General features: G+C 38.4%; 2 protein-coding genes across 7 annotated transcripts in view; both read left to right on the top strand.

Moving 5' to 3' along the window:
• LOC133654259 (helicase ARIP4-like) overlaps positions 1 to 23,239 on the top strand; it is a 244,424-nt gene that overhangs the window by 137,414 nt on the left and 83,771 nt on the right. The window contains exon 1 of one of the 6 annotated variants that reach the window (XM_062054490.1): positions 954 to 1,106. The exons of 4 other annotated variants lie outside the window; for them this stretch is intronic. In XM_062054490.1, the coding sequence (XP_061910474.1) occupies positions 1,097 to 1,106 (10 nt within the window). In that variant the 5' untranslated portion in view covers positions 954 to 1,096. Of the gene's footprint in view, positions 1 to 953; positions 1,107 to 10,085; positions 10,281 to 23,239 lie in introns of those variants that run through there. One more of the 6 variants, XM_062054489.1, reaches the window with a different exon arrangement.
• Positions 13,021 to 23,239, top strand: part of tmem115 (transmembrane protein 115) — a 115,521-nt gene continuing 105,302 nt past the window's right edge. Inside the window, exon 1 of the mRNA XM_062054497.1 lies at positions 13,021 to 13,173. The gene's annotated coding sequence lies outside the window, so the exon portion shown is untranslated. The remainder of the gene's footprint in view (positions 13,174 to 23,239) is intronic.

The raw sequence follows: 23,239 nt of genomic DNA, 5'->3' as shown, positions 1-23,239 counted from the left end.
CATAGTATGTATGTATTGTTAATGTTGTAAATACCAATCTTTATATATCTAGAAAGGGTGGTCCTAAAGAGGTAGGCATTTTTCGGAGGTCTCAAGAAGGTAACAAATACAAGTGTGTGCGTGTGTGTGTGTGTGTGTGTGACCATGAGAGCTAAGTACATACCAACACAGTGGCCTTAAAGAGGTCCTGGAGTTCATGGACCTGATAACACCATTTTCTTGTCCTGTTTTAATCAAGCTGACCATTTCTCCTTCATAATTACATGTGTTCAGTTGTTGCATATTTATACTATATTTAAATGATATTTGTTCAGTGTCTAATAAGTGTAGTGTATTTAAAGAAGAAAAAAAAAATTTACTTTTTTTTTTTTACATAAATAAATACAATCATGTGTGCTTACGGACTGTATCCCTGCAGACTGTATTGATTTATATTGATATATAATGTATATATTGTGTTTTTAATGTTAATTTCATTAAAAAAAATTGATAGTATATATCTGTATCATGAATCAATTTAAGTGGACCCTGACTTAAACAACTTGAAAAACTTATTCGGGTGTTACCATTTAGTGGTCAATTGTACTGAATATGTACTTCACTGTGCAACCTACTAATAAAAGTCTCAATCAAAATCAATCAAAATGCGAGCCATTTAAGTCATTCAAGTTCAGATGCAACATAAACCAGAAAAAGAAAACACGTGGTGATAATTCCAAATCCAATCTAAGGTTAAAAAAAAAAAAGATGACTATGTGTTTGTATGTGCGGTTGAACCCCCTACCCTTGTTACCTAAGGCAGCCTCTGGAGGGGGCGTGGCTTGCTGACATCACCATGTATCAGTATGCAAGGGAGGAGTGGGGAATGAGGGCGAGGAGGAGGAGGAGGAAGCCGTGAAAGCAGGGCGGCCGGGGAGGCTTCCTACACACGGCGGCGCGGGGCAGCTTTCATTGACCAGTGGTTTTGTAATTGTCCCGATGGCCTTCTGAGTGGCGGCGAGAGGCTGGTCTCACTTGTGAGGTCGTCCTCACTGAGGACGTCAGCATGGAGGAGCCCGCTCACCTTGTTTTGGATAGTGTCAGGCGTTAAAAGCACATGACCATGGGTGAGTCGCTGAGATTGGTTTGATTGAAGGTGGTTAATAGTGTTTTTCTTATTTAAACGTCCTTTTGGTGTCTCCTGTTATTATTGTTTGTATGCTGCTCAGATGGGGGAGGGTGGAGAGGAGAAGGTAAGGGGGGTTACTTATATGTATATATGAACACATGAATGAATGTGGTGCAATGCCATAGTCCTAGTGCACTTACACAGCTTTCATAAGGCCTGTTATGGAAGAGATGCCCTGCTTCTGGGTTAACTTTAGCAACAGGTGACGTTGCAACTTCTTGTGTATAATCGTCTCCTTCTCTCAGCTTGTTTGAGCTGATCCTTCCTTGAATAATAGTAATAATAATAATAATTATTATTAACTAATCAGACATTTCCCTGAGGGGAAGGCTATTATTTTTTTCATTTAAATTATTACTGATCAGAGCGTGAATAGTCTAATTCAGGGGTCACCAACCTTTTTGAAACCAAGAGCTACTTCTTGGGTACTGATTAATGCGAAGGGCTACCAGTTTGATACACACTTAAATAAATTGGCAGAAATAGCCAATTTGCTCAATTTACCTTTAACTCTATGTTATTATTAATAATTAATGATATTTACACTTAATTGAACGGTTTAAAAGAGGAGAAAACACGAGAAAAAAATGACAATTCAATTTTGGAACATAGTTTATCTTCAATTTCGACTCTCTAAAATTCAAAATTCAACCGAAAAAAAGAAGAGAAAAACTAGCTAATTCGAATCTTTTTGAAAAAAATTAAAAAAAATAATTCATGGAACATCATTAGTAATTTTTCCTGATTAAGATTAATTTTAGAATTTTGATGACATGTTTTAAATAGGTTAAAATCCAATCTGCACTTTGTCAGAATACATAACAAATTGGACCAAGCTATATTTCTAACAAAGACAAATCATTATTTCTTCTAGATTTCCCAGAACAAAAATTTTAAAAGAAAATCAAAAGACTTTGAAATAAGATTTAAATTTGATTCTACAGATTTTCTAGATTTGCCAGAATATTTTTTTTGAATTTTAGTCATAATAAGTTTGAAGAAATATTTCACAAATATTCTTCGTCGAAAAAACAGAAGCTAAAATGAAGAATTAAATTAAAATGTATTTATTATTCTTTACAATAAAAATAAAAAAATAACTTGAACATTGATTTAAATTGTCAGGAAAGAAGAGGAAGGAAATTAAAAGGTAAATAGGTACATGTGTTTAAAAATCCTAAAATCATTTTTAAGGTTGGATTTTTTCTCTAAAATTGTCTTTCTGAAAGTTATAAGAAGCAAAGTAAAAAAATAATTAATTTATTTAAACAAGTGAAGACCAAGTCTTTAAAATATTTTCTTGGATTTTCAAATTCTATTTGAGTTTTGTCTCTCTTAGAATTAAAAATGTCGGGCAAAGCGAGACCAGCTTGCTAGTAAATAAATACAATTTAAAAAATAGAGGCAGCTCACTGGTAAGTGAGTATTTTTAGAACAGGCCAGCGGGCTACTCATCTGGTCCTTACGGGCTACCTGGTGCCCGCGGGCACCGCGTTGGTGACCCCTGGTCTAATTAAACCTTTTCTGAGCCAAGGCACATTTTTCATTGAAAAAATTCTGAGGCACAACACCAGCAGAAAATATAAAAAAATGTTAACTCAGTAGCCGATATTGACAATAAAAAGTCGCTCTCGCAATTGTTGGATATGAATTTAAACCATAACCAACCATGCATCACTATAGCTCTTGTCTCAAAGTAGGTGTACTGTCACCACCTGTCACATCACGCTGTGACTTATTTTGACTTTTTTGGTGTTTTCCTGTGTGTAGTGTTTTAGTTCTTGTTTTGGTGGCTTTTCCTCTTTTGTTGGTATTTTCCTGGAGCAGTTTCATGTCTTCCTCGAACGCTATTCCCCGCACCTGCTTTGTTTTCGCAATCAAGACTATTCAAGTTGTACGGACGCTATCCTTCTTTGTGGGGACATTTTTGATTGTCATGTCATGTACGGATGTACTTGGTGGACGCCGTCTGCTCCACACGCTGTAAGTCTTTGCTGTCGTCCAGCATTCTGTTTTTGTTTACTTTGCAGCCAGTTCAGTTTTAGTTTCGTTCTGCATAGCCATCCCTATGCTTCAATGCCTTTTATTAGGGGCACTCACCTTTTGTTTATTTTTGGTTTAAGTGTTGGATACCTTTTTACCTGCACGCTGCCTCCCACATATTGTGATCATTACAAACCATGTTCCCGGCATCTACAAAGCAATTAGCCACCTACTGATATGGAAGAGTATTACACGGTTACTCTGCCGAGCTCTAGACAGCACAGACACTCAACAACGGCGCATTATTTGCGGATTGTAATTACTGGTTTGCAAAAAATATTTTTAACCCAAATAGGTGAAACTACATAATCTCCCATGGCACACCAGACTGTAACTCAAGGCACACTAATGTGCCGCGGCACAGTGGTTGAAAAACACTAGTCTAATCCACAGGTGTCAAACTCAAGGCCCTGGGGCCAGTTCTGGCCCGCCACATTGTTTTGTGCGGCCCGCAAAAGCCTGGAAGTAAAGTGCACTGTTAAAGCACTTCATCTTTTCTTACTAAATGTATTCGTTCTTTCAATTTTGACAGAAACATTGCGTGCGATGCATACAATTGCATGTCTTTTAAGTTACCGCTTACATGGAGCCAAGGGGAGGTCCTCTATTCTGCCCGTAAAACCCAATAAAAAACGTCCAAAAAGCGCCAATAATACTCCATTTACATTTCGTGACTTGAATATTAACCAAATATTTGTAATATTGTTATTATAAGCGCTGACGCAGGCAAAGTATTTATAGCAGCGAACTTGTGATCACAAGTGGTAAGCTGCTTTCTCGCGTCGGAGCTCATGAAAGTTTATTCTAGTTCATAAATAATTGAGTGTTACATAAGTCTAGAGCATGGGTGTCATTACGGTTTTCATTGAGGGGCCACATTGCATTTCTAGCTGCTCTCAGAGGGCTGCATGTTACAGTGAATATACAGTATATGAATTATAATATGTAATTATCTTATTACACAATTCCCTATGCATCTCCATTTTTTACATACAAATTGATGGATAACGTACTTGCTTTTGAAATCATAAGTGAGGGGGACAAGCATACAAAAATGTTAGGAAAATATGTTAATAACACAGGCGTCACAACTTTTTCCAACAAGGGCAGCATAATAAAAAGTCAAAGTATGTTAATATATTTTGATTTAGTAAAAAATGCTAAACATACACACATTTAAGGACAAAGCTTAGTGTCAGCTTTGGGTTATACGTGACAATGTGTAATATTAATTATTACCCAGGTAAATACTATCTGTAAAAATAAGTAAAAGAGCAAAAAGACAGAATGTCAAGAGAAAAAGCTGACATTTTGATACTCATAACTAATAATCTACTTTCACTTAAAACACAATGCTGACCCTAAATGTTATCTTTAAATAAAGTATATTTAATATCTTTTTTTTGTGTTTGTTTTTTTTACAAATTAAAAAATCAAAAAAGCCCCTACATACTTTGACTTTTCAGTATGCAACCCTTAGGAGAAGACGTTTGGACACACCTGAGTTTTATTCAATGTTTAGAGTTTTTCACATTACATAACATATATATATATTTTTTTTACAATTTTACTATTATTGTTTTATCCAACAATATGCCTTTGGACACCCCCGTGTTTACACAATATTTTTTTGCATGTTCAGATTGTTCTCAAGTTTGAAAGACATGCAATTGTATGCATCGCATGCAATTTTTCTGGCAAAACTGAAAGAACGAATACATTTAGTAAGAAAAAATGAAGTGCTTTAACAGTGCACTTTAAAGGCCTACTGAAAGCCACTACTACCGACCACGCAGTCTGATAGTTTATATATCAATGATGAAATCTTAACATTGCAACACATGCCAATACGGCCGGGTTAACTTATAAAGTGACATTTTAAATTTCCCGGGAAACTTCCGGTTGAAAACGTCTATATATGATGACGTTTGAGCGTGACGTCAATGGTTGAAGCGGAAGTATTGGGACACATTGTATCCCAATACAAACAGCTCTGTTTTCATCGCAAAATTCCACAGTATTCTGGACATCTGTGTTGGTGAATCTTTTGCAATTTGTTTAATGAACAATGGAGACTGCAAAGAAGAAAGCTGCAGGTGGGATCGGTGTATTAGCGGCCGGCTGCAGCAACACAACCAGGAGGACTTTGAGTTGGATAGCAGATGCGCTATCCGACGCTAGCCGCCGACCGCATCGATGATCGGGTGAAGTCCTACGTCGCGCCGTCGATCGCTTGAACGCAGGTGAGCACGGGTGTTGATGAGCAGATGAGAGCTGGCGTAAGTGGATAGCTAATGTTTTTAGCATAGCTCTGACGAGGTCCCGTAGCTAAGTTAGCTTCAATGGCGTCGTTAGCAACAGCATTGCTAGGCTTCGACAGGCGGCACAGCATTAACCGTGTGGTTACAGGTCCAGTGTTTGGTTCGGTGTCTCCTGATAGTAGTATTGTTGATCTTCTGTCTATCTTTCCAGTGAGGGGCTTATTTCTTTTGTTTCTATCTGCATTTAAGCACAATGCTATCACGTTAGCTCCGTAGCTAAAGAGCTTCACCGATGTATTGTCGTGGAGATAAAAGTCACTGTGAATGTCCATTTCGCGTTCTCGACTCTCATTTTCAAGAGGATATAGTATCCGAGGTGGTTTAAAATACAAATCCGTGATCCACAATAGAAAAAGGAGAAAGGTACAAGGGCTCATTGGATTCCACACTAAGTTATGGTCAGAGCGAAAAAAGATACGTCCTGCACTGCACTCTAGTCCTTCACTTTCACGTTCCTCATCCACGAATCTTTCATCCTCGCTCAAATTAATGGGGTAATCGTCGCTTTCTCGGTCCGAATCGCTCTCACTGCTGGTGTAAACAATGGGGAAATGTGAGGAGCCCTTCAACCTGTGACGTCACGCTACTTCCGGTACAGGCAAGGCTTTTTTTTATCAGCGACCAAAAGTTGCAAACTTTATCGTCGATGTTCTGTACTAAATCCTTTCAGCAAAAATATGGCAATATCGCGAAATGATCAAGTATGACACATAGAATGGATCTGCTAGCCCCGTTTAAATAACAAAATTTAATTTCAGTAGGCCTTTAATTCCAGGCTTTTTGAGTTTGACACCTCATAATGTTGAAAAGCTTGTTTAGAAAATGGTGAACAGTTTTTTTATACTTTAGCTATTAAAATATTTGATTTATAATTAATGATTCTTACTTGGTGGAAATTGGTTTATTGGCATCATGTCTGAAACCAATTAACAGCAATAAGAGGGGCTGTAATGCCGCACAATAACCCATCCTGAGTGCACAAAACAACAGTCCTAAGTCATGGTCAATCATGCGACACTCCAGTCCTGTAGATGGCGGAAATATGTGTTATAAAAATGGTTACTTACCACCGAAACACTGAAGAAGAGTCTTTTTTTCTTTATTTTAAATTCCTCTAAACCAGGGGTCACCAACGCTGTGCCCGCGGGCACCAGGTAGCCCGTAAGGACCAGATGAGTAGCCCGCTGGCCTGTTCTAAAAATAGCTCAAATAGCAGCACTTCCAAGTGAGCTGCCTCTATTTTTTAAATTGTATTTATTTACTAGCAAGCTGATCTCGCTTTGCCCGACATTTTTAATTCTAAGAGAGACAAAACTCAAATAGAATTTGAAAATCCAAGAAAATATTTTAAAGACTTGGTCTTCACTTGTTTAAATAAATTCATTAATTTTTTTACTTTGCTTCTTATAACTTTCAGAAAGACAATTTTAGAGAAAAAATACAACCTTAAAAATGATTTTAGGATTTTTAAACACATATACCTTTTTTACCTGTTAAATTCCTTCCTCTTATTTCCTGACAATTTAAATCAATGTTCAAGTAAATTTATTTTTTTTATTGTAAAGAATAATACATAAGTTTTAATTTAATTCTTCATTTTAGCTTCTGTTTTTTCGACGAAGAATATTTGTGAAATATTTCTTCAAACTTATGATTAAAATTCAAAAAAATTATTCTGGCAAATGTAGAAAATCTGTAGAATCAAATTTAAATCTTATTTCAAAGTCTTTTGAATTTCTTTTAAAAATTTTGTTCTGGGAAATCTAGAAGAAATAATGATTTGTCTTTGTTAGAAATATAGCTTGGTCCAATTTGTTATATATTCTGACAAAGTGTAGATTGGATTTTAATCTATTTAAAACATGTCATCAAAATTCTAAAATTAATCTTAATCAGGAAAAATTACTAATGATGTTCCATAAATTATTTTTTTTAACTTTTTCAAAAAGATTCGAATTAGCTAGTTTTTCTCTTCTTTTTTTAGGTTGAATTTTGAATTCTAAAGAGTCGAAATTGAAGATAAACTATGTTTCAAAATTTAATTGTCATTTTTTTCGTGTTTTCTCCTCTTTTAAACCGTTCAATTAAGTGTAAATATCATTATTAATAATAATAACATAGAGTTAAAGGTAAATTGAGCAAATTGGCTATTTCTGGCAATTTATTTAAGTGTGTATCAAACTGGTAGCCCTTCGCATTAATCAGTACCCAAGAAGTAGCTCTTGGTTTCAAAAAGGTTGGTGACCCCTGCTCTAAACTATTCTGTAAAATATAAATGTTTTGTAAGAATACATCAAAAAATTAAGAAATACATTAAATTGACTGGACTGGACCTCCTGCCTTACATTTTGACAAATAAAAGCTACATTCGCGATCCAAAGTTTACATACACATGTAAAGAACATAATGTCATGGCTGTCTTGAGTTTCCAATAATTTCTACAACTCTTATTTTTTTGTGATAGAGTGATTGGAGCACATACTTGTTGCTCACTAAAAACATTCATGAAGTTTGCTTCTTTTATGAATTTATTATGGGTCTACTGAAAATGTGAGCAAATTTGCTGGGTCAAAAGTATACATACAGCAATGTTAATATTTGCTTACATGTCCCTTGGCAAGTTTCACTGCAATAAGGCGCTTTTGGTAGCCATCCACAAGCTTCTGCTTGAATTTTTGACCACTCCTCTTGACAGAATTGGTGCAGTTCAGCTAAATTTGTTGGTTTTCTGACATGGACTTGTTTCTTCAGCATTGTCCACACGTTTAAGTCAGGACTTTGGGAAGGCCAATCTAAAACCTTAATTCTAGCCTGATTAAGCCATTCCTTTACCACTTTTGACGTGTGTCTGGGGTCATTGTCCAAAGTCCTGACTTAAACGTGTGGACAATGCTGAAGAAACAAGTTCATGTCAGAAAACCAACAAATTTAGCTGAACTGCACCAATTTTGTCAAGAGTGGTCAAAAATTCAACCAGAAGCTTGTGGATGGCTACCAAAAGCGCCTTATTGCAGTGAAACTTGCCAAGGGACATGTAACCAGGCCTGGCCCTAACCAATCTGGCGCCCTAGGCAAGATTTTAGGTGGCGCCCCCCCCCCCACATCGGCAGTGAAGTGTATATACTCACAAGAAACCGAATAGCTTTGTCTTTGACCTTTTTTTTACTTAAAGAAAGCAAATTAACATATTATATGAGAATGTTATGTTATGATTATCTTTAACCGAATCACAGCAGTGCTCAAATTAAAAAACAGCATTCCATCTCATGTGATATTGCTTAATTAACATTAATGATGTGCACTTTAACAACTTGGCTTACAACTATACCTAGTATATAAAGGGGTGGAAAATTGACTATTACCTGCAGGGCAAACATTAGCTAACCAGAAGGCAATAACAATGTAAACAAAAAACACCTGCTTAAAAGATCTAATACAAATGTCCCTGAGGAATGTTAGGTGGGAGTACTGTAATTACCTAACGTTACATTATTATTTTCCATAACAATTTAGCCCCCTCCACAATATTAACCCGACGTTAAAGCAGAACTAGCTATTTATTGAATAGCAATTGCCGAATCATGTAACATTAGCTTAATGCTAAAAAGCCAGGTTACTATCACATTCTGTAACAGACAAATAATTTCATGTAGGCTAACGTTACCTACCTGCCACCTCTGTCTTTTTCTCGTTTCTTCTCTTCTTTTCTCTTTTTTCTTCCCTGGGCACCTGACAGTTTTGGCCGTTTTGACATTTTGTGTTGATTTTTTGGTGGTGACGTCTAAAAAGAGTCATGATACGGGAAGGGAGGGGGCGCACCGTGCGGGGGGAGGGGGGGTGTAATGTTGTAACAAATAATATTTATATTAAATAGGCTTTACTTTGCATTTTAATTAACGTGGGATTATTTTTTTGTATTTAGAAATAATAGTACCAACTTTTTTTTTTTTTTTTTTTTTTTTTTTTACAACATTTGTGGCACTGGCGTGGCGCCCCCTGATGGACGGCGCCCTTAGCATTTGCCTATACGGCCTATGCCACGGCCCCGCCCTGCATGTAAGCAAATATTAACATTGCTGTATGTATACTTTTGATCCAGCAGATTTGGTCACATTTTTAGTAGACCCATAATAAATTTAAAAAAAAGAACCAAACTTCAAGAATGTTTTTTGTGACCAACAAGTATGTGCTCCAATCACTCTATCACAAAAATATAAGAGTTGTAGAAATGATTGTAAACTCAAGACAGCCATGACATTATGTTCTTTACAAGTGTATGTACACTTTTGATCGCGACTGTATGTAGTTTGGAGGAAAAAAAATCATACTAAATACTCTTCAAAGGTGGACTTGTTTGAAAACACGATCGTGTGGGCGTGGGATTAGCGCTGAGGCGGGTCCGAGTGAGGCGCCGCCATCCGTACGTGTCCCCCCTCAGCTGGGCCCCGCCTCCAGCGTGAAGGGTTATGTAAGTTGTTGAGCTGCCAGCCCTCCTTCCTGCCTCTGCCTCATGTTGACATTGTTACTGAGAAGTGCACACACACACACACACACACACACACACACACACACACACCGGCCGGTAGTCAGTGAGGCAGTAGTGCCGAGAACCGGGCAGACGGACCCAGATCGCGCTTGTGGATGAGAGCACAGAGCAGGAGGTTTACACAATTAAAACAGGTGTTCTAGAAGGGAACGTCTTCACTCCATAGCCATGCTACTTCTGGATGAATCGGAGTCTTTCACAGGTAAGCTTATTCTATTTTTAATTTTATTTTTATTTTTTCAAATTAAAGATCCATCCCATCCATCTTCTACCGCTTGTCCCTTTTGGGGTTGCGGGGGGTGCTGGAGCCTATCTCAGCTGCATTCGGGCGGAAAAGATGATTTTCTGAAAGTTTGTGGGAACTCAAAAGTAAAATTGTTTTGTTTTTTATGTTTGTAATAGCAAAGGGGACAGTTTTGCATGTGAAAATATGGGATATTTCCCCCATGAACTATCCCATATTTTCACAGAGGATTGATTGGTGGGTGATCACATTGGTGACACGTTTTTTTTCGAGCAAGTCACATTGGAATATTGTGTAAACGACACAGAAGTGTTACTTAATGCTGTTGTGTAACGCTGGATCCTCCCTGCCCTCTTCCTTCCCTCGCTTTTCTTCCAGCTCTCCCTTCTCGCCACGCTCCCGAAACCTCACCTCTGTTGTTTGAACCCCCCCCCCCCCTCTCCCCCTTTTTGGGGGCAATTTTTACCCAGTCCATGCCAGCGCTGGTTCCACGTGTGACCGGCCGCCTGTCCTGCATTGTAGTCTGCAGCGGCGCTCCCATTGGCTGTTTCTACGGTTACTTAAAGCAACGCACTCGCGCCATTGGCTGACGCTCCGGCCATGCTGGAAGTGTGTGCGTGCGGAGGAGGCAGGCGAGACGTGGTTCTTCAGACCAGTGGGTTAGCGGGGTAAACGCGCGGGGAACAAAGCGGCGCAGTAGTCTGCATGTTGTTTTATATGCGCATATAAAACATTTAAAGGCCTACTGAAAGCCACTACTAGCGACCACGCAGTCTGTTAGTTTATATATCAATGATGAAATCTTAACATTGCAACACATGCCAATACGGCCGGGTTAACTTATAAAGTGCAATTTTAAATTTCCCGCTAAACTTCCGGTTGAAAATGTCTATGTATGATGACGTATGCGCGTGATGTCAATGGTTGAAACGGGAAGTATGCGGACACATTGAATCCTATACAAAAAACTCTGTTTTCATCTCAAAATTCCACGGAATTCTGGACATCTGTGTTGGTGAATCTTTTGCAATTTGTTTAATGAACAATGGAGACTGCAAAGAAGAAAGTTGTAGGTGGGATCGGTGTATTAGCGGCGGACTACAGCAACACAGCCAGGAGGACAGAGATGGATAGCAGACGCGCTAGCCGCCAAACTCCCCTTAACTTCCACCGTCTCGCCGACCGTATATGTGATCGGGTGAAGTCCTTCGTCGCACCGTCGATCGCTGGAACGCAGGTGAGCACGGGTGTTGATGAGCAGATGAGGGCTGGCTGGCGTAGGTGGATACCTCTGTGAGGTCCGGTTGCTAAGTTAGCTTCAATGGCGTTGTTGTAAGAGCATTGTTAAGCTTCGCCAGGCTGGAAAGCATTAACCGTGTAGTTACATGTCCCTGGTTTAATAGTATTGTTGATCTTCTGTCTATCCTTCCAGTCAGGGATTTATTTATTTTGTTTCTATCTGCATTTGAGCCAGACGCTATCACGTTAGCTCAGTAGCTAAAGAGCTTCGCCAATGTATTGTCGTGGAGATAAAAGTCACTTTGAATGTCCATTTCGCGTTCTCGACTCTCATTTTCAAGAGGATATAGTATCCGAGGTGGTTTAAAATACAAATCCGTGATCCACAATAGAAAAAGGAGAGAGTGTGGAATCCAATGAGCAAGCTTGTACCTAAGTTACGGTCAGAGCGAAAAAAGATACGTCCATCGCTGCCTCTCAAGTCCTTCACTGTAACGTTCCTCATCTACGAATCTTTCATCCTGGCTCAAATTAATGGGGTAATCGTCACTTTCTTGGTCCGAATCTCTCTCGCTCCATTGTAAACAACGGGGAGTTGTGAGGAATCCTAGCTCCTGTGACGTCACGCTACTTCCGGTACAGGCAAGGCTTTTTTTTATCAGCGAGCAAAAGTTGCAAACTTTATCGTCGATTTTCTGTACTAAATCCTTTCAGCAAAAATATGGCAATATCGCGAAATGATCAAGTATGACACATAGAATGGATCTGCTATTCTCGTTTAAATTAAAAAAAATCATATTTTTGCTGAAAGGATTTAGTAGAGAAAATCGACGATAAAATTCGCAACTTTTGCTCGCTGATTTAAAAAAAGCCTTGCCTGTACCGGAAGTAGCGTGACGTCACAGGAGCTAGGATTGCTCACAATTCCCCGTTGTTTACAATGGAGCGAGAGAGATTCGGACCGAGAAAGTGATGATTACCCCATTAATTTGAGCGAGGATGAAAGATTCGTAGATGAGGAACGTTACAGTGAATGACTTGAGAGGCAGCGATGGACGTATCTTTTTTCGCTCTGACCGTAACTTAGGTACAAGCTGGCTCATTGGATTCCACACTCTCCTTTTTCTATTGTAGATCACAGATTTGTATTTTAAACCACCTCGGATACTATATCCTCTTGAAAATGAGAGTTGAGAACGCGAAATGGACATTCAGTGCCTTTTATCTCCACGACAATACATCGGCGAAATGCTTTAGCTACGAGCTAACGTGATAGCATCTTGCTTTAACTGCATATAGAAACAAAAGAAATAAACCCCTGACTGGAAGGATAGATAGAAAATCAACAATACTATTAAACCGTGGACATGTAAATACACGGTTAATGCTTTCCAGGCTGGCGAAGGTTAACAATGCTGTGCTAACGACGCCATTGAAGCTAACTTAGCAACCGGACTGCACAGAGCTATGCTAAAAACATTAGCTCTCCACCTACGCCAGCCAGCCCTCATTTGCTCATCAACACCCGTGCTCACCTGCGTTCCAGCGATCGGCAGAAGGACGAAGGACTTCACCCGATGCGTTTGGCGGCCCGGAGACGTAGGAACTCAAGGTGAGGTCGGCGGCTAGCGCGGCTAGCGCTCCAACAAAGTCCTTCTGGTTGTGTTGCTGTAGTCCGCTGCTAATACACTGATCCCACCTACAACTGTCTTCTTTGCAGCCTTCATTGTTCATTAAAAAAAATTGCAAAAGATGTCCAGAATACTGTGGAATTATGAAATGAAAACAGAGCTTTTTGTATAGGATTCTACGGGGTACCATAACTTCCGTTACTCGGACTTCGTCACGCGCATACGTCATCATACCGCGATGTTTCAGCCGGATATTTCCTGGGAAGTTTTAAATGTCACTTTATAAGTTAACCCGGCCGTATTGGCATGTGTTGCAATGTTAAGATTTCATCATTGATATATAAACTATCAGACTGCGTGGTCGGTAGTAGTGGCTTTCAGTAGGCCTTTAAACTAGTGTTTTCCTGAGGAGTACATTACAACTCTATGGGAGAAAAACTGTTTTTTTTTTTGGTCCTAAATTAAGCATTTTCATGCATAAAAACAGGTACATGTACTAAAGATACCATCCATCCATCTTTCGCTTATCCGAGGTCTGGTCGCGGGGGCAGCAGCCTAAGCAGGGAAGCCCAGACTTCCCTCTCCCCAGCCACTTGGTCCAGCTCCTCCCGGGGGATCCCGAGGCGTTCCCAGGCCAGCCGGGAGAGATAGTCTTCCCAACGTGTCCTGGGTCTTCCCCTGTGGCCTCCTACCGGTCGGACGTGCCTGAAACACCTCCCTAGGGAGGCGTTCGGGTGGCATCCTGACCAGATGCCCGGACCACCTCATCTGGCTCCTCTCCATGTGGAGGAGCAGCGGCTTTACTTTGAGCTCCCCCCGGATGACAGAGCTTCTCACCCTATCTCTAAGGGAGAGACCCGCCACCCGGCGGAGGAAACTCGTTTCGGCCGCTTGTACCCGTGATCTTGTCCTTTCGGTCATAACCCAAAGCTCATGACCATAGGTGAGGATGGGAACGTAGATCGAGCGGTAAATTGAGAGCTTTGCCTTCCGGCTCAGTTCCTTCTTCACCACAACGGATCGATACAGCGTCCGCATTACTAAAGAGGCCGCATCAATCCGCTTGTCGACCTCACGATCCACTCTTCCCTCACTCGTGAACAAGACTCCGAGGTACTTGACCAATACTACAATAGTATTGGCCACCATACTGTTCAGTATCATGGCCACTGATTGGCTCAACTTACTATATTAGATTAAAAGAGTGTAAAGTTGACTTAAGGGTGTTATTTCATGTCTAGAAGGCTCTCATCATGTTAATAAATATATTTAGAAGATAGTAAACTGTTTGTTTTTTTTATATATAGACGCCAAAATGAACTTTCTTCTGTCGCTCCTTAATTTCTTTTTGAATAAAAAACAGTGCCAAGACGGCTCTGATTGTGCGCTAAATATAGTAGCAAATATATATATATATATATATATATATATATATATATATATATATATATATATATATATATATATATATATATATACACTACCGTTCAAAAGTTTGGGGTCACATTGAAATGTCCTTATTTTTGAAGGAAAAGCACTGTACTTTTCAATGAAGATAACTTTAAACTAGTCTTAACTTTAAAGAAATACACTCTATACATTGCTAATGTGGTAAATGACTATTCTAGCTGCGAATGTCTGGTTTTTGGTGCAATATCTACATAGGTGTATAGAGGCCCATTTCCAGCAACTATCACTCCAGTGTTCTAATGGTACAATGTGTTTGCTCATTGGCTCAGAAGGCTAATTGATGATTAGAAAACCCTCGTGCAATCATGTTCACACATCTGAAAACAGTTTAGCTCGTTACAGAAGCTACAAAACGGACCTTCCTTTGAGCAGATTGAGTTTCTGGAGCATCACATTTGTGGGGTCAATTAAACGCTCAAATTGGCCAGAAAAAGAGAACTTTCATCTGAAACTCGACAGTCTATTCTTGTTCTTAGAAATGAAGGCTATTCCACAAAATTGTTTGGGTGACCCCAAACTTTTGAACGGTAGTATATATATATATATATATATATATATATATATATATATATATATATATATATATATATATATATATATATATATATATATATAGTTTTCTTATGCTCTGGCAGACTAAGACTAGGCGCATTATAATGTGTTCATGAGCAGGTTTGTGCCACATGCAAGTACACGGTGACCATGCCCAACAAATTAGGTTGGCAACTTTTCACATTTGCGGCAAAAGGCATTGTTTCGGTGAGAAAAGGTTGTTTTGTCGTCATGAACACAACCCGGCGTTGATTGTGCGGCAATAACTCCACATGCTGACACGCATCCTGGCGGTGAAAAGACAGTACATGCCTTGTCATTGCTGCTAAAACTCCGTGTCCACTAGTGGATGAAGGAACACACTGTTCTCCCCACGTCCTTTGTGGATAAAGTGTGTGTGTGTTTACATGTGTGGGCACAATGTGGCCATTAATGAGGAGAGGAATAACACCGGTTATACTACTCATGATAAAGGGAGCTTTTAAGAGCACTACAGTAAAGCAGGAGTGAGACTTTTTGTCCGCTCCCTCAAACAGGGAGTGCTGCATTGGCCACCTTGCTGTAATTGGCTACAACGTGCCGGCAAGGAACAACCTGTCCTATTTGGAATAGTGCGAATGTCTGGGCTGAACACAGGCAGCACGTGAAGTGTGCTTTCGTAAGACCTCACCGCAGAGGCTTTTGGGCTGCTGTCTTTCTCGTCCTGCCTCCTTGTGCACGTCATTCACACAAATGTGTCTCCAAACCCTTCTTAAAAGATGCTTTTCTCCCCCCCCCCTTTTTTGCCAGCCTTGTCGTTTAGTGTCCCTTAAAATGCATCTTTACGGTCTGCACAGTACGGCAGGCATCATTGTTGCTGTTTCCTCATGAAACATCACCAGAGACTCTCTAGTGCAAATGCTAAATAATTCAAGTTCTTGTGCGATCGCCTGATTAGGTGGTGCTTGTTGTTGCCGTCTTCTTGCCCTTCACGGCCAAAGTATTATAACTACAGGGTTTCCCACATATTCATTTATTTGTGGCGGCCCGGCACAAATTTAAAAAAATTTTTTTTTTTAATTAAAAATTAATTTATTTATTATTTTTTATTTTTATTTTTTTTATTTTATTTTTTTGTCCTCTCCAGCTTCTCAGGCAAATCATATAGTTGATGTAGATGCCCATATCGACTGTTCAGATTTACTTTACAAAAGAGAAGTGTAGGATGCTTCTCTTGTTGCCTTATTTGTATTTGACTTTATTAAATGTATTTATATTAGAAACACAACATGTGTATATAACAAAGGGTGCAAAGTCTGCAGGCAGTAGGAAACACATGGTTAAGTGTAGGGAGTAAAACTGATGGCAGTCTAAAGTTCAAGATTTTTTGGAGCTCTTTGTTCAGTGGATCAGATGTTTGATGAAGCTCTGTGTCTATCTACCACCACTACTGTTTTCTGTTTATTTGTTACTGACTGTGGCAGGACACCTCTGCCTCTGTTTCACTTTATGTTGCTGGTAAATAATATGGTTGTAGTAGTAGGCTAAAGTTAAATTATTTAGTATGCACTAATTAAAGGGGCAGAGCTTTGAGACATTTTAGCTTTTATATTTTATAAGATATATTTTTTGTAAGAACCACAATTAATAAATATATTTCAGTGAATAACTTATTGTTCAAATCTGTATATAAATATGTACATAAAGTGTTGTAATTATATTGTAAAATGGATGGATGGATGGACGTTTAAAACAAAACTGTTATTATTAATTAGTAAGTATACATTTTTTGAGCCTTTTTAGAGAAAATCAAATCATTGTAGTAAATTATGCAAATTACTCGATGATGTCATGGTGACCACGCCCATAGCCACACCCATAGCCACGCCCCCACCGCCACAGGTTTCTTGGCAGTTTATGGGAAACACTGGACTAGGGATCGGCCGGGCCAATTATCTGCCCCGATGTTTGTCATTTTGACGTATATTGGTGTCGGTATTGGACGATTTATTTTTATTTTTTTTACCAGCTACAACAGCAATACATCAGGGGGTTTAATTTATACACATGATACAAGTTTTTAGCATATTTAGTATTTTTATTCAAACACAAACAAGGCCACGAGAGAAGTATTCCACAATTCTCTTTTGTCAAATAAATCTCTATACCAGATAACGGCATCCAATTCAAAAATATGATTTGTCTGAGTGGCTAGACAGGACAGATTAAAAAAAAAAAAAAGTTTTGATTTTCATTCAACGATTAGGAATCATTACAAATGAGAATTGCGATTCATTTGACTTTTTTTTTTTTTTTTAGGGTCTGCATTTTCCCCCCCATTATTGATTTGAAGGTATTTGATTACAAGGTGGATATTTCAATTCCACGTATTGCATTTTCATTAACTTTTAAGTGTTTTCTTCAGTTTGGTTTATTTATTTTGTAATGTTATTATTATTTGTATGTAAGATACCTTTGAGAATAAATATTTTTGACATTATCACATTTTATTGTATTCTTTATAATAATTTTTAGAATTGTATTTACCGTATTTTTCGGACTATAAGTCGCACTGGAGTATAAGTCGCACCTGCCGAAAATGCATAATAAAGAAGGTCGCATTTTTGGGGGAAATTTATTTGATAAAAGCCAACACCAAGAATAGACATTTGAAAGTCAATTTAAAATAAATAAAGAATAGTGAACAACAGGCTGAATAAGTGTACGTTATATGAGGCATAAATAACCAACTGAGAACGTGCCTGGTATGTTAACCTAACATATTATGGTAAGAGTCATTCAAATAACTATAACATATAGAACATGCTATACGTTTACCAAACAATCTGTCACTCCTAATCGCTAAATCCCATGAAATCTTATACGTCTAGTCTCTTACGTGAATGAGCTATATAATAATATTTGATATTTTACGCTAATGTGTTAATAATTTCACACATAAGTCGCTCCTGAGTATAAGTCGCACCCCCGGCCAAACTATGAAAAAAACTGTGACTTATAGTCCGAAAAATACGGTAATAGATTTAAATTAAATTGAGCTTTTGTTGTTGTTATAATTATATATATATATATATATATATATATATATATATATATATATATATATATATATATATATATATATATATATATATATATATATATATATGTATATATATATATATATATATATATATATATATGTATATGTATGTATGTATGTATATATATATATATATGAATATGTGTATGTATATATATATATATATATATATATATATATATATATGTATATATTCATATATATATATATATATATATATATGTGTGTGTATATATATATATATATACATACATGTATATATACACATATATATACACATATATATAATATACACACTACAGGGCAAAAGTTTAGACACACCTTCTCATTTCAATGCGTTTTCTTTATTTTCATGACTATTTACATTGTAGATTGTCACTGAAGGCATCAAAACTATGACACCTGTGAAGTGAAAATCATTTCAGGTGACTACCTCTTGAAGCTCATCGAGAGAATGCCAAGAGTGTGCAAAGCAGTAATCAGAGCAAAGGGTGGCTATTTTGATGAAACTAGAATATAAAACATGTTTTCAGTTTTTTTTTTGTTAACTACATAACTCCACATGTGTTCATTTATAGTTTTGATGCCTTCAGTGACAATCTACAATGTAAATAGTCATGAAAATAAAGAAAATGCATTGAATGAGGAGAATACTGTATATATAAACATTGAAATAAATCGTCACACCGCTAGCTTGTTATACTTTAGTCTTTGACTGTGTAGTGTGTGTGTGTGTGTGTGTGTGTGTGTGTGTGTGTGTGTGTGTGTGTGTGTGTGTGTGTGTGTGTGTGTGTGTGTGTGTGTGTGTGTGTGTGTGTGTGTGTGTGTGTGTGTGTGCATAATCATCCTCCCCTCCAGCAGCACTGACATACTGGCCTACTAACAGCTCTAGCTCGCCCTCTTCCCCCGCTCTCTTATCTCTCCATCACACTCATCTACGTTTTTTTGTTGTTTTTTTTGTTGTTGTTTTTTGTCGTCCGTCACTCGCGTTGTTTCTCAACTTGCCGTGTTTTGTCTTCACGAGGACGACCACCCCCTGCAGAGGGGTTTTGTAACTCACCTGCTTCAACACTAATAAAGCGGCTTTAACAAACGCATTGAGCACATGCTGTTATATAAGAAGTGTGTGTGCGTGCGTGCGTGTGTGTGTGTGTGTGTGTGTGTGTGTGTGTGTGTGTGTGTGTGTGTGTGTGTGTGTGTGTGTGTGTGTGTGTGTGTGTGTGTGTGTGTGTGTGTGTGTGTGTGTGTGTGTGTTCAAAAAGGATTAATCAAGTGAAATTAGTCAAACAGAGCACAGTGGTAGGTATGTTAAACACTAACCCGTTCATTATGAACCGTCTCGAAAATAGAGCTCGAATGGACTTACGCTGTCTTTAAGCTGAAGTGGAGTGGTGCTTGTTTTTGGCGACACCTAGTGGACACAATTATTAGGCTAAGATCATAAAGCAGTAGTTTTGTTTTATTTTGTCCTGTCCAGCTACTCAGGCAACTCATATTTTAAGTTAAAGTCCCAATGTCACACGCACGCAAGGTGAAATTTGTCCTCTGCATTCGACCCATCACCCTTGATCACCCCCTGGGATGTGAGGGGAGCAGTGAGCAGCCAGGGAATCATTTGGTGATTTAACCCCCAATTCCAACCCTTGATGCTAAGTGCCAAGCAGGGAGGTAATGAGTCCCATTTTTATAGTCCTTGGTATGACTCGGCCGGGGTTTGAACTCAGAACCTACCGATCTCAGGGCGGACGCTCCAACCACTGGGCCACTGAGCAGGTTGTTGATGCAGACGCCCATATCTGTACAGATTTACCTTACAAAAGAGAAGTGTGGGATACGTCTCTTGTTGCCTTATATAAAGCAGTAATTGCAATGATGCGGACACGTTTGTTACTGGATACTTTCTAATACGCTTCTGCCTTGGGTACTTATGTAAGTAATATGCATATATATTAATTTGATACTACAGAAAACATAAAGGTACAATATTAGGGACAACAGGTAAAAAAAAAACACTAAACAAAAGGAACTGTCCCAAAAAAACACTAAACAAAAGGAACTGTCCCAACCTATGTCCCAGCGGGTGTGACATTATTATTATTACTTTCTAATACGCTTCTGCCTCGGGTGCTTATGTAAGTAATATGCATATATATTAATTTGATACTACAGAAAACATAAAGGTACAATATTAGGGACAACAGGTAAAAAAAAAACACTAAACAAAAGGAACTGTCCCAAGTTGTGTCCCAGCGGGTGTGACATTATTATTATTACTTTCTAATACGCTTCTGCCTTGGGTGCTTATGTAAGTTATATGCATATATATTAATTTGATACTACAGAAAACATAAGGGTACAATATTAGGGACAACAGGTAAAAAAAAAAAACACTAAACAAAAGGAACTGTCCCAAGTTGTGTCCCAGCGGGTGTGACATTATTGTAGTGCTACATGTACACGAACTGTGGCATTGTTAACTTAAAAATGAATATTCATGGACAATGGACTCAGTCATTTTTGTGTGGTTATTCCTGATAACTAATTGAGATTAAACATTTTTTAAATTTTTTAAAATAACAAATAAATACTGCATAATTATATTGCATACTTATTGGGGACGTCGCGCTGTTTACAAAGTCACTTTAGGGGACCTTTGCCGTTCTGGGGACCAAAATAAAGGTCCCCTGAAGGGAAATTTTCGACCCCACTTCCGATGTGACTTTGCTGGGTGCGTTTTGGACATGTTGGGCACCCCTGGACTTGGCTGGAACAAGGCCGGACTTGTGGGACTTTTGCCTACTTTTCCAACTTTTCTCCCCCACTTTCCTTTTTTTTGGGGGGGGGGGGCATGTTGGGCATCCCATGACTCGGGTGGCCAGCTGCCGGACTTGTGGGACTCGAACCTGGGGGTCATTTTTGAACATGTGGGCCGCGTTAGGGACATTTGTCCTGCTCGCCTGCCAGTGTACGTGTGTGTGTGTGTGTGTGGTTCCTGAGAACACGCCGGTTGTGTAAGAGCCGCAGGCTATAGTTATATATGTGTGTGTGTGTGTGTGTGTGTGTGTGTGTGTGTGTGTGTGTGTGTGTGTGTGTGTGTGTGTGTGTGTGTGTGTGTGTGTGTGTGTGTGTGTGTGTGTGTGTGTGTGTGTGTGTGTGTGTGTGTGTGTGTGTGTGTGTGTGTGTGTGTGTGTGTTTTGGCAATGCATACTTATTGGGGACGTCGCTCTGTTTACAAAGTCACTTTAGGGGACCTTTGCCGTTCTGGGGACCAAAATAAAGGTCCCCTGAAGGGAAATGTTCTACCCCACTTCCGATGTGACTTTGCTGGGTGCGTTTTGGACATGTTGGGCACCCCTGGACTCGGCTGGAACAATATATATATATATATATATATATATACACACACATATATATACACATATACTGTGTATACATATACACATATATATATATATATATATATATATATATATATATATATATATATATATATATATATATATATATATATATATATATATATATATATATATATATATATATATATATATATATATATACTGTATATATATATATATATATATATATATATATATATATATATATATATATATATATATATATATATATATATATATATATATATATATACTGTATATATATATATATATATACTGTATATATATATATATATATACTGTATATATATATATATATATATATATATATATATATATATATATATATATATACTGTATATATATATATATATATACTGTATATATATATATATATACTGTATATATATATACTCTAGGTGTACATCAAAGGTGGCGGGGGAAAGGAGTGGAGCAGATTTAATTTTTGAAAAGTACAAGTTGTTACTAAAGAAGAGAACAGAGCAGAAATAAAACATGTGAAAGGTGAGCTGATGGAAACAGCAGCTTGGAACAATCATGTTTTTATGCATGGTCAGTGTCGGCTGGTCCAACTGGATGTTGGACTTGTAATTTCACCGAAGAGCTATTTCGGTTACATTCACTAACTGCATTCTGGGAAACAAGTTGTGTGTGTTGTGGGATATATCTGTCTTCTGCTCACGTCGGACAAAACGTGGACTGAACGTCCCCGTGAGCTTGTTTCCCGCCGCGTGCGCACGTCAGAAGACAGGAAGTACAATAGAAGAGACAATGAGGACTCGTTCATGTTGTCTAGTTTATGTGATCGTACCTGGAAGTTAGCAGCCGTGGCCGAGAATGAAAATAAAGGCCTGCTATTTCCTGTTTGCGAGTCATCGTGGCTTCCTCTGTTTCTTTGTCGGGAACAAACTTGGTTTCGTTAACAATTTAAAGAAACAGTAAGTGTTAGTCAAGACAAATGTAAATGTTTAACATTGATACACATGGATCACATGACTCTGAACAGTAACAAAAGCTGGCAGGTTAAAGCGCTCACAACATGAAAGGTGTCCTGGCTGGTCCACCAATCATTAAGGACCGCTTAAGCAGGCGCTGTGGGGTCACCATGGCAACAATAGGTGCTATTCCAGCAGGCGGAAGACATTGATACAACGTTGATTATACATACATGTCCTTTAAAACCCACTGTGAAACAAGGCTGCAAAATAGGCGTACCGTATTTCCTTGAATTGCCGCATGGAATATAGTATTCGCCTGCCTAGAATTACAGCCGGGTCAAACTCGTTTCGCAAAATAATTAGCGCATGCTTGGCACTTCCGCCGGGTCAAATATGAGTCATTAAATGACTTCCGCCTCCTGGTGGTAGAGGGCGCTAGTGATCCTTCTTGCGACTGCTATACTGCAGAAGACCGGTGCTGCAGAAGAAGACAACATGCAGCAAGAGTGAGCAGCCATTGTTTGCTTGCACTTTTACCATGGAGGATTACATATCTAAAATAAAACAGTTTTCTAAACTGGACTTT

Source organism: Entelurus aequoreus, linkage group LG07 (assembly GCF_033978785.1).
Source record: "Entelurus aequoreus isolate RoL-2023_Sb linkage group LG07, RoL_Eaeq_v1.1, whole genome shotgun sequence".
NCBI lineage: Eukaryota > Metazoa > Chordata > Actinopteri > Syngnathiformes > Syngnathidae > Entelurus > Entelurus aequoreus.
This window is presented reverse-complemented; position numbering and strand designations above follow the sequence as displayed.